At 43.6% G+C, this 20917-nt stretch overlaps 1 protein-coding gene across 2 annotated transcripts in view; it reads right to left on the bottom strand.

Annotated features, from left to right (window-relative positions):
* Positions 1–20917, bottom strand: part of ODAD2 (outer dynein arm docking complex subunit 2) — a 228821-nt gene that overhangs the window by 153100 nt on the left and 54804 nt on the right. For both annotated transcript variants that reach the window (XM_073581730.1, XM_073581731.1), the window contains one exon: positions 16463–16610. In XM_073581730.1, coding sequence (XP_073437831.1) covers positions 16463–16610 — 148 coding nt within the window. The remainder of the gene's footprint in view (positions 1–16462; positions 16611–20917) is intronic.

The raw sequence follows: 20917 nt of genomic DNA, 5'->3' as shown, positions 1-20917 counted from the left end.
GACGCATGGTAAATCAAAAACTGTCCAGGATGAGAAGGCCGGGGTAATGATATGTGAGCCATACTGGGCCACCACTATCTCATACACACCAGTATGAATTGCTACATGTCAGAAGGATAACCTATTTTTACAGCGTTCTGCTATATTAGAAATCAGTGCATTTTTGATACACGCAAAAAAGGTTGCCTAGCACAGACAGTCATGGCCGAAAGTGTTCAGACAAGGTAAGACGGTCACAGGAGAGTGCCAGCCAAGCGCAGCTTTACAGTTGTGGCCAAAAGTATTGACACCCCTGCAATTCTGTCAGATAATACTCAGTTTCTTCCTGAAAATGATTGCAAACACAAATTCTTTGGTATTATTATCTTCATTTAATTTGTCTTAAATGAAAAAACACAAAAAGAATTGTCCTAAAGCCAAATTGGATATAATTCCACACCAAACATAAAAAAGAGGGTGGACAAAAGTATTGGCACTGTTCGAAAAATCATGTGATGCTTCTCTAATTTGTGTAATTAACAGCACCTGTAACTTACCTGTGGCACCTAACAGGTGTTGGCAATAACTAAATCACACTTGCAGCCAGTTGACATGGATGAAAGTTGACTCAACCTCTGTCCTGTGTCCTTTTGTGTACCACATTGAGCATGGAGAAAAGAAAGAAGACCAAAGAACTGTCTGAGGCCTTGAGAAACCAAATTGTGAGGAAGCATGAGCAATCTCAAGGGTACAAGTCCATCTGCAAAGACCTGAATGTTCCTGTGTCTACCGTGCGCTGTGTCATCAAGAAGTTTAAAGCCCATGGCACTGTGGCTAACCTCCCTAGATGTGGACGGAAAAGAAAAATTGACAAGAGATTTCAACGCAAGATTGTGCGGATGTTGGATAAAGAACCTTGACGAACATCCAAACAAGTTCAAGCTGCCCTGCAGTCTGAGGGTACAACAGTGTCAACCCGTACTATCCGTCGGCTTCTGAATGAAAAGGGACTGTATGGTAGGAGACCCAGGAAGACCTCACTTCTTACCCCGAGACATAAAAAAGCCAGGCTGGGGTTTGCCAAAACTTACCTGAAAAAGCCTAAAGAATGTTCTCTGGTCAGATGAGACAAAAGTAGAGCTTTTTGGGCAAAGGCATCAACATAGAGTTTACAGGAGAAAAAAAGAGGCATTCAAAGAAAAGAACATGGTCCCTACAGTCAAACATGGCGGAGGTTCCCTGATGTTTTGGGGTTGCTTTGCTGCCTCTGGCACTGGACTGCTTGACCGTGTGCATGGCATTATGAAGTCTGAAGACTACCAACAAATTTTGCAGCATAATGTAGGGCCCAGTGTGAGAAAGCTGGGTCTCCCTCAGAGGTCATGGGTCTTCCAGCAGGACAATGACCCAAAACACACTTCAAAAAGCACTAGAAAATGGTTTGAGAGAAAGCACTGGAGACTTCTAAAGTGGCCAGCAATGAGTCCAGACCTGAATTCCATAGAACACCTGTGGAGAGATCTAAAAATGGCAGTTTGGAGAAGGCACCCTTCAAATATCAGCGACCTGGAGCAGTTTGCCAAAGAAGAATGGTCTAAAATTCCAGCAGAGCATTGTAAGAAACTCATTGATGGTTACCGGAAGCGGTTAGTCGCAGTTATTTTGGCTAAAGGTTGTGCAACCAAGTATTAGGCTGAGGATGCCAATACTTTGGTCTGGCCCATTTTTGGAGTTTTGTGTGAAATGATCAATGTTTTGCTTTTTGCTTCATTCTCTTTTGTATTTTTTCATTTAAGACAAATTAAATGAAGATAATAATACCAAAGAATTTGTGTTTGTAATCATTTTCAGGAAGAAACTGAGTATTATCTGACAGAATTGCAGGGGTGTCAATACTTTTGGCCACAACTGTAGGTGATGAAATGCAGCTCCAGCCGGGTGCCTCAGACGAGGAAAGGAGGTGCAAAGTTGGATGAAACCTGGTCAGCAGGAGCGCAAAATCAGGGGCTAAATTAGTAATCAGTCTTCTTTTATTAAATCCACAGCGCGTTTCAACAGGTTCTGTCTTCCTCAGGTAGCAATGGCCGAAAGTGTCGACACCCTTGAAATTGTTCCCGAAAATTAAGTAATTTTTCCCACAAAAATTATTGCGATTACACATCTTTTCTTACACTCGTTTATTTCCTTTGTGTGTATTGGAGCAGCACAAAAAAAAAACTGAGAAGAAAAAGGCAAACTGGACATAATTTTGCACAAAATCCCAAACATGGGCCAGACAAAATTGTTGATAACGTTCCAAAATTGTGAGTAAACATCTTACTTTGCTTCAAGCATGTGATGCTCGTTCAAGCTCACCTGTGGCAAGTAACAGGTGTGAGCAAAATGAAAATCACACCTGAAACCAGGTAAAAAGGGGAGAAGTGGGCTCAGTTTTTGCATTGTTTGTCTATGTGTGCCACACTAAGGCCGGGGTCAGACATGCGAGAAACTCATGTATTTCTATGCAGCCGCACGCTCCGGTCCCGAGTGTTAGGCGTCGGGTTCCTGCAACTGCACAGAAGGGATCCAGAGCCTTGCATTCAGCGGTCTCGCATTCTCCATCGACCGCAGAGGAGCCTGCTCAGCAGTTCCGTCGTTACCGACGCTCTGCTCAGACCAGCTCTGTGGGTCAGGCTGTTACTGCCACCTCTGGGCCAGCAATAGCAATGCAGGCTGCTCAGCAGCAAGCCACTCCAGAGGCTAAGTTCTTCCGTCGCTCCACTGAGCATGCTCACGAGACGATCTCCCATTGGAGATCTGGAGTCACATGCACAGGTCCTTCTCCAGATCTGATTGGTCCATCTCAAGGATCTGGAAGCTTCTGGAAGGTCCCGGCTATAAAAGGTTCGCATGGCCGCTTGGCCATGCACTAATATAGACTCTAGTTGCTACCTGTGTGAATGATGACGGATGCATGGACTTGCAAATGACTCATTAAGATTCCCCTCCCTCTAATATTATGTGTGTGGATAGGGAACTAGTGATAGCCAGCGCCAGTCAGTGGCAAGCTACAGGCCACAGTGCATATCATCCACGGTACTAGCGTCTGACAGTATACCTGCTATCTTCCCTTCATCTCTAAACTCCTGGAATGCCTGGTCCACTCCCGTCTTATCCGCTGTCTCTTTGATAACTCTCTTCTCGACCCTCTCCAATCCGGTTTCCGCTCTCTACACTCTACTGAAACCGCCCTCACTAAAGTCTCTAATTATCTACTAACAGCTAAATCAAATTGTCTTTACTCCATGCTAATTCTCTTGGATCTCTCTGCAGCATTCGACACTGTGGATCATCAGCTCCTCCTCACTATGCTCCGTTCCATTGGCCTCAAGGACACCGTTCTCTCATGGTTCTCCTCCTATCTCTCTGACCGCTCCTTTACTGTATCTTTTGCCGGTTCCTCCTCCTCTCACCTTCCCCTTACTGTTGGGGTCCCCCAAGGATCGGTTCTAGGCCCCCTCCTCTTCTCCTTGTACACTGCCACTATCGGTCAAACAATCAGTAGATTTGGTTTCCAGTACCATCTCTATGCTGATGACACCCAATTATACGCTTCTTCTCCTGACATCACGCCAGCCTTTCTAGAAAACACCGGTGATTGTCTAAACGCTGTGTCTAATATCATGTCCTCACTATATCTGAAACTGAACCTGTCAAAGACTGAACTCGTGGTGCTTCCTCCCGCTACTAATGTACCTATACCCGACATTGCCACTTCTGTGTGTGGTTCCACTATTACTCCCCAGCAACAGGCCCGCTGTCTTGGGGTTATACTTGATTCCGAGCTTTCCTTTGCCCCCCACATTCGATCACTGGCTCGCTCTTGTCATCTGCACCTCAAAAACATTTCTAGAATTCGACCTTTTCTTACTTTTGACTCTGCAAAAACTCTTACTGTTTCTCTTATTCATTCTCGTCTCGACTATTGTAACTCTCTTCTAATCGGTCTCCCTCTTACCAAACTCTCCCCTCTCCAATCTGTCTTGAATGCTGTAGCCAGTATCATATTCCTCACCAATCGTTACACCGATGCCTCTACCTTGTGCCAGTCATTACACTGGCTACCCATCCACTCCAGAATTCAGTATAAACTTATTATCCTCACCCACAAAGCCCTCCATGGCTCAGCACCACCCTACATCTCCTCCCTTGTTTCAGTATACCACCCTACCCGCGCCCTCCGTTCTGCTGATGACCTGAGGTTAGCATCCTCAATAATCAGAACCTCCCACTCCCGTCTCTAAGACTATACACGTGCTGCGCCAATTCTTTGGAATGCACTTCCCAGGTCAATACGATTAGTCCCCAATCCCCACAATTTTAAGCGTGCCCTGAAAACACATTTATTCAGACTGGCCTATCGCCTCAACACATTAACCTAATCTATCCCTGTGTGGCACAGCCAAAAGTTTTACAATAACCAGGTTCCCCGATCATGTTCCCACATGCTTTATGCATCCATTAGCCCTCTGTGTTTGTACTGTTACACACTTAACATTATGGCTGGTCCATACAATCAGGGCAACTGTTACCACCCACCTTTCGTGTCTACCTCTTTCCTCATAGACTGTAAGCTTGCGAGCAGCTCCCTCATTCCTCTTGGTATGTGTTATAATCTATGTGATTATTGTTATGCTGTAATGTCTATTGTCTGTGCAAATCCCCTCTGAAATGTAAAGTGCTGCGGAATATGTCGGCGCTATAGAAATAAAATTTATTATATTATTATTATTATTGTCGTCCTGCGGCAGTGTCTGTCGCCGCACTGCAGTCAGCAATACTTATTGGCGTCCGTGGTTGCGACGCCGCACGCACGGTAGGTCTCCAGAAGGACGTTGACCCTGTGTCTTGGAGCCCAGTCCTGTGACCATATACCGTGCGTGCATTCCGCTGAGACCTGTGAGTTCAACAGGCTCAGCATTTGTGTTTAACGCCTTGGCGTCTCTGTGAATTAACAGAGTCCGCCCCGCGCACACCGGGTGACGTTCAACCCGCGTGCGCTATACCGCCATACCGAGCACCTGCCATTACATAGCAGCAGTGTAACACCTCTTCATGGTGGACCCCGGGCGGCAAACGCACTTTCTATTATTTATTATTTAGTGCGTTCCGCCGTCCCTAACACCGAGTGCTGGGTGGCAGTGCTGGGTATTGACATGCGAGACTTGTGCGAGTTTCTCACATATCTGACCCCGGCCTAAGCAGGAAGAAGAGAAAGAGGAGAACTTGAACTATCTGAGGACTTGAGAACCAAAATTGGTAATCAATATCAACAATCTCCAGAGATCTTGATGTTCCTTTGGCGGCCATGTCTGTATATATTTGTAACATATCTGGAGGACTGGTCATCAACGTCAGATCAGTACAAGTCCGACACTCCCATCCATCAGCTTCTTGAGCACCCAGTGTCCAGATGTATGGGACATGCTGGGACTCCACAGCGCCATACACTGTGTAGTGGCTGTTCTCCAGTACTGCAGCTCAGATCTTATTCACTTAAATAGGAACTGAGCTGCAGTACCAGAGAGAGGCCACTACACAGTGTATAGATGCCCCAGATCTGTACATCATCTACATCCAGCAGGAGCTGCAAACAGCTGATCAGTGGGGGTGTTGGACCTCATCGATCCGATACTGATCTATCTATATACAGCCCTGGACATCCCTTTAAACTCATGTCCATAATACCTATATGAGAGTATGGATTTCAATAAAATAGCGGGGACTGGGGACTTCCTCCAGAGAAATAGTTCCAGCTCTGGAGGACTGAGCACCATCAATTATTTAAATGTAATCTATTGCCAGGATTTTGCTACCCCATCTGAAAGTCAAATGATGTATGGCCAGAGACCCTGATTCCAGAAATGTATCACTTACTGCTGTATTTAAAAAAAAAAAATCTATGTTTTATGTGCTGCAGTTCTCTGAATGCTAAGCTGTGTATCACCGAGCCAACACACCACTGATTGGCAGTTTTCTGTGTACACTGTGCATAGGCAGAAAGCTCCCAATCTGTGGTAGGGGAGGGGTTATAGAGCTCATGAATATGGCAGCAATTTATTAGTCAGCTAGTGATAATCTCTTGATGATAAAACAGTGATTTTATTAAAACTACAGCAAGCAGCCCAGTAAATGATACATCGTTGGAATCGGGATATTTGTCTCTATATTATGCTGCTTTCAGATTAGCTGGCAAAAACTTGGGAGACGGATTCCCTTTAAATTGGCACCATATATAACCATATTTCTAAAGAAGCAGGAGGAATGTGCAGCCGCTCGTAATCTCCCACGTCATTGCCAGTGATTAACAGGGGTTTCAGCTGCCAGATGGACAGTGGTCAACTACGGTAATTGCCAGCACATCCTTAGTTAGAAAGGAATTGTCCAGCTATGATAAGGGCTTAACTTACCAATAACAATCCAATCCTAAATTAGGAGGGAGGATTTGAATCCAGAGACGTGGAACAGTAATCGCAAATGTGCGATCCTAATTAATTAAAATGATGGACACATGTCCTCTCTTCTGGTGGAGGTCTTAGGTATTGGACCTCGTCCCATCAAGTAGTCATTATCTAACCTACTGATAGGTGATAACAGGGTATTACCAGAATACTTCCTTAAAGGGTTTGTTTGACTCCACTCACTTCTGCATCGATAAGTGAGCAGCGTATTTGGCCTAACATCTATTCTTCTCGGTTTCTTCTAGGATGTGTGCATGGTTGGAAGGTATTGTGCATTTTCCCTTTCTAATGAATGGGCCTAACCCTCTAAATAATTATGACTACACTAGAGGGGCGCCAATTTTACTCTGTCAACCTGCAGAAACAGTAGATATTTTCAATCTCATAATACAGTGAGTTTTCCACTTTCAAAAATGTGCCCCCCAAATCACTGAGGTCGTGCAAAATAACAAAGACCGATAGTACTCACCCTACCTGGGCCCAACGATGCAGCATCTTGTCTACAACGGTGATGCCACACTTGCAGCACATATCACCGCTGCAGCCAATCACTGAGTTCAGCAGCCATTCCAGTATAGATGGCACCTAGCCACTGAGCTCAGTGATTGAGCCGTTGCTGTACCCAAAGAGCGTGAGTACTGTCTGTCTATCATTTGGGGACCACTTTTTTGAAAGTGAACAACCCCCTTAAATACAAACTTGGGTTGGCTAGATCTCACAAACTCCGCACAGGTACAGACTTCATGTAAAGGCGTGTTCACACTGAAACACTATACTCGTGCTAGTGAATAACGACGGTCGGGAATGAGTACCACTCACATCATGTATTGTGATAGGGGACAGTATTTTGCTTTTTTTTTTTCTAATGTGACCTGTAATGACGCCTGTCCTGCACGATACTGAAAAAAAAAAAAAAAAAAATGACTAAACTAAAGTCTACTCCAACAGTAGCTCATTCACTTGCATTCTTTTTTATTATAGTCCTGCCTACATCTCTGAACAGCAATATTCCTGTGGAAATGTTCTTCTTAGTTTCCCAAAGTTTCATCTCAACCTCCCAGATCCAGATCATTAATTTCCTATAACTTCATGTGCAGTGTGAGAGTCGCCTCCTGCACCCAGACCAAAAACAATATTGCAGAAGTGTTTCTGATATTTCCCTCCATATTGAACGTAATTACAAATGGCAAACAGAGCTCCGCAATAATTAGTTCCAGAAGCTCCTTGGCCTGTCTCGGATGACTCTACAAGAATATTTAGATTGATTTTATGTCAATGTTCGTCTCGTCTCAGAGTCTTATGTTGCGTCTGAATCAGTGTGCACTGAACACATTAATCTCTCGCGCTTCTGTGGAACACCACACTATGCCCGATAGAGATCTATTCGCATTTGCCACACTGGCCATTTTGGCATTTCTGAAGGTGACAATAGCTCAGACTACTAATCTACTCCAGCCATCAATATCAGAACACCATAAAGAGTAAAGAAACACGTGTGAAACAAACCAGAATATGTGTTGAACCTTAGATTCCTCATAGTACCGCTCTTACGCTCTCATAACCTCGTCATCCCCTCTTGGCATTCTTTTCAGAGGCTTCATCAGGTCGTCACCGGGAATGGCTTCCCAGCAGTCTTGAAATTAGTTCACAGAGGTGCTGGGCACTTGTTGCTGCTTTTCCTTCACTTTGCATCCAACTCATCCCAAACTATCTCAATTGGGTTGAGGCGGCCATGACATCCAACGCAGCCTCCGTCCCTCATTCTTGGTCACATAGCCCTTACATACCCTCGAGATGTGTTTTGGGTCATTGTCCTGTTGTAACACAAAGGACAGTGCCACTAAGTGCAAACCAAATGGGATTGCATGTCACTGCAGATTGCTGTGGTAGCCATGCTGGGTAACTGTGCCTTGAATTTGGAATAAATCACCAACAGTGTCACCAGCAACCACTCCCACACCATCACACCTTCCTCCATGCTTCATTGTGGGCTCCAAACCTTTAGAAACCATTTATTCACATTTTCGGGGTCTCCCAAAGACATGGTGGATGGTACCATACATTTCGAATTTTAACAATTCAGACGACAGTGGAGATATCCACTGATCTAATGTCCAGTCCTTGTATTGCTTGGCCCAAACAAGTCTTTCATTGTTTACTGTCCTCAACAGTGTCTTCTTTGCATCAATGCCATATACCATAAAGACTGCGTCTCGCATTCACCTATCAAAAGCATATACAGTATTGAGATGTGTCTGCTACCTGATCTCAGTGCATAATTTATTAGGGCTGTTATCTGAGGTGCTGACAAATTGTGCTTTTTGAGACTGGTAACTCTGATGAGCTTATCCTCTGCAGCAGAGGCAATTCTTGGTCTTCCTTTCCTGGGGCAGTTCTTATGAGAGATTCATGGTTTTCATGACTGCACAAGAGGATACCCTTAATGTTCTGTTGTTTCCCTTTCCTTAATTGAGTGGTTCTTACCATATTTTTGCTTATAAAAGTTGTTCCACAGAGCTCAGCACTTTGTGGAACTGTGTACCAACACTGCCACGGTTAAATACACCTGATGGTCGCAAACGCTTTCTGAAGGCCGGTGATTCCACCTGATGAAGCTGTTTGAGAGAATTCCAAGGTGGTGTAAAGCTGCCATTAGAGTAAAATGGTGTGTACTTTGAGGAATCTAAGGTTTAATATACATTCCGGTTTGTTTCACTTGTGTCTCTATACCCCTTGTTTCCATTTTGCTGCCTTCAGCCAGAATCTATAATGTACATATTCCAATGAGAACAAGGAAAACTATAGCATGAATTGGTGTGTCCAAAATTTTGACTGATACTATATGTATACCCTCCTCTGGACCCTATATAGTCAGAGCTGTCAATCAAGGAAGAAGTTGGCAGAAGTGGATGAATAAATTAAGTGTTTGGATAAGTGCACACGTAGTTTTAGGGTGTGTGCACACGCTGCGGATTTTGCTGCGGTTCCGCAGCGGTTTTGGCCGCTGCGGACCCGCAGCAGTTTCTGCTGCGGTGTACAGTACAATGATTCCCTATGGGAATCAAAAACCGCAGTGCAGACGGTGCGGAATTTTCCGCGCGGATTATCTGCGGTTTTCAATCCGCAGAAAGAATTGACATGTCAATTCTTTCTGCGGATTCTCCTGCGGTTTGCCATCTCCTCCATTGAGGAGATGAAAAACCGCAGGGCAAAACCGCAGAGCAATCCGCAGGTAAAACCGCAGGTCTTTTGACCTGCGGTTTCACCTGCGGATTGTACAAAATCTGCGCGGATGAATCCGCACCTTTTCCGCAGCGTGTGCACACAGCCTTAAGGTTGTGCAGATTTTGTTGAAAAATCTGCAGGTAAATCCACAGGACAAAAGTCCTGCGATTTATCTGTGGATTAGCCTGCGGTTTTGCCCTGCGGTTTCACACTTCATAATGGATAAGGTGTGAAACCGCAGCGGAATTCGCACAAAGAATTGACATGCAGCGGATTGTAACACGCGGAAAAAACCGCAGCATGTCTACTGCGTTTTTTTATTTCCATAGGAAATAAAGGTACTGTACAACGCAGCAGAATCTGCTGCGGACCCGCAGGGCCAAATCTGCTGCGGAATCGCAGCATGTGCACATACCCAGAAGGTGCACTGGACTGTTTGGCCACGGGCCCACGCCAAGGATGCAAAGACGACTAGTGCTTGTTTAAACATTTATTTTGGGCTGAGAGAGTCCCTTAGGCTGGAGTCACACTAACCTGTGCAAAATACGATCCGTAGTTTACATGCGTAATACGGATGAATGACCCCTAAATAGTGCTCCGTAGGCCATCCGTAAGCAAGGTGAGGTCGCGTATTTTGCGCATGTCTGCATCCGTATGCAATCCGTATGGCGAGATTTTCTCGCAGCCTTGCAAAATGGACATTTAACGGTTTTGAGGCCTGCAAACAATTTAAATCATTAGCCTGCACCCTATTTATACACTCAGAAACAGGTGGCTGCCTCCATTCTGTCCATTTGTCACCTTGCTTTCACGAGGTGTGTTGGTGTTCTTTGTACAGCATGGCAGAGGGTCTGAGATTCAATACAACTGAGCAGGTTCTCTTTACCTGGCTTTTGTCACGGCGCTTTGGGCAACCATACCCAGTGATAGTGGATCCGCGGAGGAGGAGACGCATGTGGGTACATCCACTTTTGAGGCAACGACTCACAAGAGGTCATTTTCACCGCCTCTATTCTTCTTTGCGGGAGCATCCGGAGAAATTTTACCAGTACTGTCGCTTGAGCATTTCCACATTTGATCGACTCTTGGAGACGCCCTGGGATAACCTTTCAGGACACAAGGATGCGCAAAGCGATATCTGCAGAGGAGCGACTTCTACTCACAATACGGTATGTACTACACAACCACATTCTCTATGTTCATAATGTGTGTGCATAATTATGTTTTTTGGCCTTCTTGGACAAAGTTTAATGCCCTCATCTTACTCCAAAAATGTTTCAACTTACACACCAGAATGTTAGATCTAATATGTCCTGCATATCACTTAGTCATTGTGCCACCAAATATGTGTGTGTTATTCTCTCTCAATTCCTACCAAGTATGGTCGGCATGTAACTGATTTTTTTTTACTTTAGGCATTCTAAACTTAACAATTTCTGTTGTTCTACAGATTCCTGTCCACTGGCCTGTCTTATGCCGCCCTCCACCATGAGTTTCTCATTGGAAAGTCAACCATTTCAGGCATAGTGAGGTCTACATGTACAGAAATCTGGACAAGACTCCATCAAGTGAAGACTTGATGCCCGAGCCCAGGATGGAAGACTGGTTAAGGATTTCAAGGGACTTTGAGGAGGAATGCCAGTTTCCAAATTGTATTGGGGCCCTGGATGGCAAACATATCAGGGTGCGTAAGCCGCCGAACTCTGTCTCCCAATTCTTCAATTATAAACAATACTTTTCTGTTGTATTGTTGGCTCTCGTAGACCCTCAATACAAGTTTATAATTGTTGACATTGGGGCCTATGGAAGGACGGGAGACTCTAGAATCTTCAATACTTCCATAATGGGTCGGCGGCTACGCACCAACCAGTTGGATCTACCACCACCACGCCAGCTACCAGGCTCCCCCGAAGAGGCCTTTCAGTTATCGCGCAATGTCATGAGGCCATATCCCCGGTGCAACCTTGACCACAGGCGCAGAATTTTTAACTTGCGCCTATAACGTGCTAGGCGACTGGTGGAGTGTTCCTTTGGCATTCTTTGTGCCAAATGGCGGGTACTCCAGTCTGCCATTCAGTTGAGTGAGCAAAATGTGAATGAAGTTGTGAAAGCCTGTGTTGTTCTGCATAACTTCACCAGGATACATGATTGTTCCTCCTCTGATGGTGTTGTGCGTAGGCCGGACAATGTGCGCAGGGTGAGACCACCTATGAACCCTCAACGTAGACCGCTCTCTGGCCTAAAAGTGCGTGATATTTTCACTAATTACTTTATCTCACCTGAGTGGGCAACTTCTTGGCAAGAGCATGCTGTGTCTATGTTATAATTTTTTTCTTTAATTGTGTCTGAATATATATTACTCAAGCCTTTATGATTCTATGAGTGTTTCATTGCATTGGTTTGTGTCTGTTAGTATGTTGTGAGGGATTGTGAAAAATCACACAGAGACGTTAACTAGAGTAGACAAATTTTTAGTTTTGCCTTTTTTTTTTTGGTTGCTTAAAGGCAAACATAATATTGCCATAAGAACATTTTGGCAATGGGCAAAATTACCCTTTGTGCCTTCTTTAACTTTTTTGTAAAATTAACATTACATAACAAAACACAAAAAAAGATTAGGCAATAACAACATTGCTGCATGACAAGATTAAACTAGATTTGCCAACAAAAGGTGAGCTCCATCACCAAAATAAAGGCAACAAGATAACACTCACATTTCCTCATAATGATTCCTCATAATGATTTCCAATCATAGAAAGATTCCACCATGACAGGCAAGGCTACCTCACAGCTTTCAGACAGATATTACCTGTCTGTAGAACAGAGAATATTTAACCATGCTATACTGGAAAGGAAGAAAAAACAAAACTCACTTGTTAAGACATAGAGAGAGCGTGATATTCTGAATGCTGGTTGCCTTGAATTTTTTGTCTAGAGATTGCTAGCAAAAAAGGTGACTACTTCACTAAGGCCAGCACGCCTTTCCTAGGCATTAGCAAGTGAGTAGTGTCTTTTTATCCTTTCATTTTACAGTATAACGCGTTGAAATATTCTCTTTTTTACACACATGTAATATCTGTCTGAAAGGCGTGAGGTAGCGTTGCCTGTCATGATGGATTGTTTCATATGCTTGGAAAACATTGTTTAAAAATGTGAATGTTAAATTATGTTCAAAATGTTGGTGATGGAGAACACCTGTTTTTTCCTTTCTATTTGGAGCACCAGTTAAAACGCACTGGACATCTCCTGCCATCAGAATCATAAATCCTCATAGGTTGGGGAAGGGGAACGTGGAAGAACAGGCTGTGGGTGCTGCTGGACACTGTGGCCAACATCGCCCTGTGTGGGGCCATACTGTTGCCAATGATGCTGGAATTGTCCTGCCTCCTGGGACTGTTGGGGATACTGGCCAGAGTAATGATGATGGTGAGGGGCTTCTTGTTGGCTGTGGTAGGCACGTGGCTCATACCCACCAAGATAGCCAGATCGTCCCCAACCAGGTTGGGACCAGCCTCCAACACTGGGTGGGTACAAGTGGCCATATTGGTGGGGTTGGCTTGAGGCTGACATTTGGGCCTGCGGAATAGAAGGTTGGGTAGGGGGAGGAAGGGGTTGAGGTGTTGGCCCACGTATTAGGGGCTGTTCGGACCCTGCTTGAGCAAGCATCTGTGTGGATGGTCTCATGCGCATTAGATTTCGTGGTGAGAGCTGCCACCTCTCCAGAAATTCAAAAACCTCATATGGGGTATTGGGGGGGGTGCTTGCATCAAGCAGGATCTGAATACTTCCCCTAATACGGAGCCGGACCTCACGGGTAAGGGCACGGAGATAAAGGGTGAGGCTACGTGCATAGGCCTCCTCCCCATCATCTGTAGTTACTCTAGACAAATAATTGAGAACCCCTGTGTCCACATTGGTCCTGCTCTCTTGAATAGTGACCTGGCGCCTTCTTCTTGTTCGCCGTGATGTAAGAGCAGCCTGTGGGGAGGACCTGATCTGGGCAGTTGGCCTGCTGCTCAAGTTGCCCGGCTCTTCCAGGATGGGTGATGTGGCAGCAGCAGACCGTCCTGGTGGTGTTGTGTGTAGGCCAGCCATTGTGTTGTCCTGTGATGCCTCATCTTCAGCCATCCTTCTTGTAGGGGGAGAAGATGGGCCAGCCACCTCATCCCCTACAGGATCTATAATGGGCTCTGCCTCCGAGGCCGTTCCTCGATCCGTAAGGTTGGATTGAGTTCTGTTATGAAATAGAACAGAGGCAAAAATACATCAATATTTTTGTCCCTGTAAAGTATTTGTGTAATGTATTTGTGTAATGTGGTGTGAGGTATGTACTTACGGTCTCAGATCCAGAATTGGGGCGAGGAAGGACAGCCGGTCATAGTATACAGTATGTACTTTCTTTTTACATATCCAGCTTCCCCACTCCTGGAGCGCTGCTGGCGTTCCCGGCGGAACTGGTCCCGGATGCTTCGCCAGCGTTTCATCACATCTTCCACTGCAATGTGACAGGAAATATTGTCAAATTCACATATTTGAGAGGTCACATTTTCTAATAGTAGTCTAGGCATGGGGCCTTCTGGGGTGTGCGTTCTACCCATGGTGGCATATGTAATTGGGCAGATACACAGGGTCTCACTAGCTACAAATAAAATAATTTTTTGGGCTAAGAGGATGAGGAGCTTGTGGCCTAACCCCAAATTATGGCTGTGTGAAGCCACGTGTCACATCCAAATGTAACGGCCTCATGAGGCTAAAAGTACATGCACAGGAAGGGGGGTGCTGATTCTATATTCCTTTTTTTTTGCGCGCTAAGGTTAATGATGTTTAGCGTTGCACTTACGAATTTTATGCTGCTCATCACGTGGTCGGTCACCAAAGTCATGGTACATCTGGCGACAGATGCGCCTCCATGACGCCTCCTTTCTTTTCTGGTTAGCATAATTTGCATCGCGTGGGTCCCAGATTTCTGGACGCTCCTGCACCAGGACAATGAGCATCTCCACATTAATGTACGTGGACGCCATGCTGCTGCTGTACTCCGTGGAGGCGTACTTCCTGGATGTCTGGAGCGCATTTTGAGCTAATTTGCATGTCTAGGCTTCCTGATGATGGATTGGCCCATTTCCTGTCACCAGCCAAAAGACCTGCGTATTGCTCGCTGGTCACACGTGTGGTCCGTGTGTAATCCGTATTTTTTGCGCACCCATAGACTTGCATTGGCGTACTATGGGCGTAGTACGCTGACAATCGCAGCATGCTGCGAGTGGCACGGAGCGTAAGATACGGATGAGAAATATACGCCTGGTGCGAGTGACCCCATAGAGAATCATTGGTCCGTGTCTAATGCGTGCTTTTAGCGCCTCTCACTCGCCCGTATTCCTCGCCAGTGTGACTCCGGCCTTAAGGAAATATTTGACAGTAGTGTGAACAGAGCTGAAAACTGTTTTCTTAAAGGGGTGGTAAACTCTTTTCTTAACGGGGTTGTAAAGATTTTTTTTGAAAAGGCAGGAAATGTGATAAAGCTATCAAATGAGAAAACTGCACCCCTCGAATCAACATATCGCGAGTGCCACTATTGCTCAGGTTCCCTTTGGTCTCCGTTTACTTCTGGACAGCTCATCATGTGCTAACTAAGCCCTTACACTTGTCATCCATGTCTCGCTGTTTACCATCAGCGTATAATCAATATGACAACGTTTCTCCTGTTCTTTGCAAAATCATATACATACAGCACTTGCATTGCCTCTTTTCATTTGTGGCACCACAAAGAAAACCTGACATGTCTAAGTGAGTTTTGCACCAATACGCAGACATGTGAATAACACTATAAATTATAAATGTTTTTGTATCCGTAAAAAAAAAAAAAAACCAGATACAACACTGACATCTGAATAAGGCCTTATTTATTTAATACTTTGTTATTGATTTGGACGTTATATTTAGTCCCCCTAGGGGACTTGTACCTATGCTCTTCAGTATTGCAGTACATAGCAAAATTACTGGTTTTCTATGAGGTCCCACCACAGCCTGCTGGGGGATTGGGGGTGATGGGCAGCATAACACGCAGGAACCGGCAAAGGAAATGGTGAAACGACCTTGGTGCCATTACATGAAATTGCCAGCTACATATGGCTGCCAGCAGACTGACACTGATGTTCAGTTATGGGGCAAGTAAATAAGACTTTTTTCATGTTATTTTTTTACAAGTCACACAATGACTATTACAATCTGTGTAATTTATGATTGATACAGGTCCTAAAGAAGGAAAAATAATAATTTTATTGCCTTACACCACTGGCTAATAAAGGGGTACCCCGTTTACTACGTCCATGATTGAACAGGTTGTCAAAGGCTATGATCACACTGAATAGAGAAATATGCAGCGAATGCTCCACACATTTTTTTAACAAGAATTTGCAATACGCTTGTGCAGATTTTGACGCAGATTTGAGTGTTTATATCCTTTTGCATGGCAAGGGTAAAATCCTCAGCAATATCAATTACCTTCACACACTAGAATAAAGCAAAGCGAGACCTAAATAAAAAAGTTTTGAAAACTCCCTTACTTGAGTTGCATTACAGTTACTGCATATTTTTTAGTATTGGAAATCCACATAAGATCCACCTAATGGATAAGCAGACAACCCTGGACAGCACTGGTGCATCACAAGAAATGTAGTTTGTTAGAAGGTATTCACTGAAATCCATGGCATTTTATTTGCAGAGTACAGGATACAACTTCAATATTCCATACTTACCTTTAAAAATTTGACCAATTTCTGTATCTGCCAATACTCCGAGGGCAGATCAGTGTTACCCTCCTGACGTCGCTCCGGCTGCTCCTCGTCATCTTCACTCTCCATGGAACTTTCACTAAATTCTTCAGATTTTGTTCCAGGAGTTTTACTGTTCGTAAAAGATACGAAAAATCAGTATCAAGTAGAACATGTCGAGTATATTATAACGCGTAGCTGAAAAGACTCTAGTAAAATGATTTTCTAAATTGTTCTACGAACGTTCCAAAGAAATATGCCGGACGATTTACATGGAAGTAAAAGAAAAGTCATGTCGTGTTGTATCCGCGCACTTGACTAGACATAAGCATTTAGTGGGGGGGGTCAAGTTATTAGTCTGCTGTCAAGATAATAAGTATAGCCACAAAAAAAGAGAGAGGCCCCCACACGTCCTAAAAACAGAAACAGATGTAGCTGTGCAAAATGTGTCTTTGACGAGTTCTTCACATGATCTTCACGACAAATGACCTTATGTAACCATCGAAGACATTGTGTTTTATTATTCTAAAGGTTGATTATGGCTAAAAAAAACCCAGGACAGGGCAGAAATATCGAAAATGTGTTCTAGATCTAAAAAATTAGTCATCTGCGTGAATGGTTCATGCTCACTGGTTTTTCCCCTCTACAAGCGCTATCACTAATGGAACACTCACACATCCAATTTTCACGTACGGATGCTATCCTTGTTTTTCTCGGATACCACTCATACCTGTGATACTACAGGGTTAGTCAAATGACTGTAATTTTTTGCGGATCAAGAGGTCTGCGGAAAATTGAGAAGACATGACAGATTTGGCTCCGAAGATTTGATCAAATTCGGCAATGCAAGTCAATGGGTCCGTGAAAAAAATCGGACTGCATTTGAATATCATCTGAATGCGATCCGATTTTCATGGACTGTCAGAATGGAGAAACTTTTTTTTAAAAGTAAAGTGGATGACATTCAAATCACAGTAGGACCAAACTCTGATCAAACTCTGATCATGATAATCGGTCGTTTTTTCTCGCAAGTAGAAAAAGATTAAAAGTGTGAGCGATCTTTCATTGTCTGTTGTCTCTGAGCTAGTGGGTGAAGACTAGATGCTATGATGACTTTCCAGACACGTGAACCCCAAAAATACAATATAAATCAATTAAAATATATCCCAAAACTACAGTGCAAAGAATAAGCCTTCACACAGGTCCATCAATGGTAAAATGAATAAAGTATGGGTCTCAGAAAATGGCGACACAAACCAAATTTTCCTAATAATGCTCAGCCACTAAAATAGTAAAAAGAAAAATGCAGTAAATCTGAAACACAAAAAAAACAAAAAGATGAAACTGCACTTTTCTTCCCCTTGGAATTTTTTTTTGCTATTTTCCAGTCTACTATACGGTAAAAAAGAAAGTTGTCATTCAACGCTGCCACTTGTTCTGCAATAAACAAGCTTTCAATGGAAAAATAAAAAAGTTTTGACTCTTGTAAAAAAACACAAAAGCACAAAAATAAAAATACAAAGTTAAAACAGATGACCGAAGCTTGTGCCGATAGTTGGACATCCACCGACCTAATGTTGATGGCTAAGGCGTCAATTATTAATGGCTGAGTAACTCCATTAATTATAGGGCTGAATTTAGAGACACATTATGGATCCAGTGGGTGTCTGAATGTTATTTTATTACACAATTTGGGAAAATAAGGAACAGATGACCTCATTACTGCTTGTAAGACACTCAACAATGTATTATATATGCTAACAAGTAACATAATGGTTGAAAAATATAGTCTTTGAAATAAAGCAAAAATGTTTTTAAAGTCTTTTTTTTTCCGAAGTAAATGAAGTACGGTAACTAATAAAAATTCAGCTTTTGTAAGGATTCAGTTTCCATAAACAATTATTTCCATTGTTGGATTTCCACATCTGAGAGAAATCTCTGAGCATCTCTGCGCTTTTAAAGGTGAAATTAGATAGAAAAATAATTACGCGAATACCTAATGTGGGAGGTGTATCTTCCCGGATGGGACATCTGTTTAGTATTACCTCGCAACAAGAGTGAATCTTTGTTCGAAAATAAAAGAAAAAATAAGCTTCAGTTTTACTCATTTTCTATCTTTTCCATCTCAAAAATTCCAAATTTACATTAGAGGGAATGAGAAGTCCGCTTGTAGGAATTAAACAAAATCGCTGGCTGCCACTCATTATCTATACAATTTATTAACATCTGCTTTTGTTTGACATCAATCAAAGATAATCTTTCAGCAATGATCACACAATTCTTTTTGTCTGGTCCTGAGTGCGAGACGTATTACAGTTCATCAGGACAAGTGAAGTCGATCTTGATGTCCAACGCCTATGAAATATCACATCCAGATGGTTGATTCTCATTTATTGGGAAACTGAATGCTTTTTTTTTTTAATGGGTAAATGTTAAAAAAAAAAAAAAAGTTATCCGGTGATCATCCAACACCAATCAGCCCGATTCACAAAAGTCTGAATTTGGCAGATGATTGGATGATTTTTTTAAAGAGTTGTTCCCAAAATAAGTTAAAGAAATTGCTGATCGATGAGGTTCCGCTTCCTGGGATCTGCAGAGATCGCCAGAACAGGGCTTTTCGGTCCCATCTTGACGTGTGCATGCTTGACCTCCATTCCATTCATGGTCTATTGGGCTGCAAGAAGTAGCTGAGGAAAGGGTAGGACTTGGCATTTTGGAAATAATTCTTAAAGTGCTTCTGGACCACCCATAGACTTTAAATGTCCGGGTTGGTCCTGCTCCGACTCTGCAGTGCTGTTCTAAAATGTATATGAGTACAGCTACATGCAATCGTGTAGCTGCAGAAGAGGGCATCCGGATGTCACAAATAGCCGGAGTCACCATCTTACCATCTGTGCCTTCTCGATTGCTGTATACAAAGTGCTTTAAGAGCTTAAAAAGCGCTATGTATACAGTACTGGGAAGCGCTGCCAGCGTTTCCTCCTCTATACACAACGGTCATGCCATCATAATGTATAGGGAGGGAGCAGGAGGCATTTCCCTTGTAACTGGGGCTCATGCACCAGCTCCAGTTACAAGGGGAAAAATAAAAATATTTCAGTACTTAAATACCACTGCAAAGGTGTTTTTATGACTTTATGAGGGAGAGCAAGGTGTAAAATAAATGTGTAAAGGACCATAATGCAAGTATAAAACAAAAGTCCAGCGCCAACCTGATAAAATGGAGTCCATAAAGCTTCACATAGATGAAAAGACCCCATGACAGCTGCTGGTATTCCTTTCCTCCCCGCAGTGCTGCCATAAATGAAGCAGTGAAGAGAAATGATCATTACTTACCGGTAATTTGATTTTCCAGAGCCATGACAGCACCGCAGACATGAGAGATGGTATCCGCCCCCAGGAAACAAGAAACCTGTAGCAGAGACATAAGAAGGGGGCGGAACCTCTTTTCCTCAGTTTGTTTCAGAGTATGCAAAGGTAACCGCCTTATTAGTTTACACACATGTTATATAACAGTGTCGCTAATATTCACCTTCTTTTTCCATTATTATTTATTTATTTATTTTTTTCACATAGATTTACATATCAAGATACAACTTTAAATTTTCTGGTGCACCACACAACCATCACCAAGGTAGGGCGGGAACAATGCGGTGCTGTCATGGCTCTGGAAAATCAAATTACCGGTAAATAATTATCATTTTTTCCCTTCCCCATGACAGCACCGCAGACATGAGAGGAAAGATAGAATAGACTCCTAGGGTGGGACAACAGCAGACAATACTTTTCTCCCAAAGACCAGATTTGAGGGCCCTAGGTCTAGTCTATAGTGTCGGAAGAAAGTGGATGGTGAGGACCATACTGCTGCTTTACAGATCTGCTCAACCGAAGCATTTGCCCTTTCAGCCCAGGACGTGGCTATGGCTCTCGTAGAGTGAGCTGTTACACCCAGTGGGGGAGTCTGATCTAAAGAAGAATAAGCCAGTGCAATATCCATACGTAGCCATCGTGCAATTGTTGATTTTGAAGCTTTCTTACCCCTGTTTGTCCCCTGAAAGGAGACAAAAAGGGCTGAAGACTGTCGCCATGATTTTGAGGCTTCTATATATTGAAGCAGGCAACGTCTGACATCTAGGCAATGGAAGGTTTTCTCTCCCTGGGATTTGGGGTTTGGACAAAACGAGGGTAAAATTATCTCCTGCTCCCTGTGGAATTTGGAATTTACCTTCGGTAGGAAGGCCGGATCAGTTTTTATGATCACTCTATCATCCAAAAAGGTGGTATATGGTGGATTTACAGATATTGCCTGCAGCTCGCAGACACGACGAGCTGAGGTTAGGGCCACCAGGAGTACTGTTTTTGGCGTTAGCGACTTTATTGAGATGGAAGCAATAGGCTCAAATGGAGACGCTGTCCGTTCCCTTAATACTACATTTAGAT

Source organism: Dendrobates tinctorius, unplaced genomic scaffold (assembly GCF_039654945.1).
Source record: "Dendrobates tinctorius isolate UK_male_01 unplaced genomic scaffold, ASM3965494v1 ptg000070l, whole genome shotgun sequence".
NCBI lineage: Eukaryota > Metazoa > Chordata > Amphibia > Anura > Dendrobatidae > Dendrobates > Dendrobates tinctorius.
This window is presented reverse-complemented; position numbering and strand designations above follow the sequence as displayed.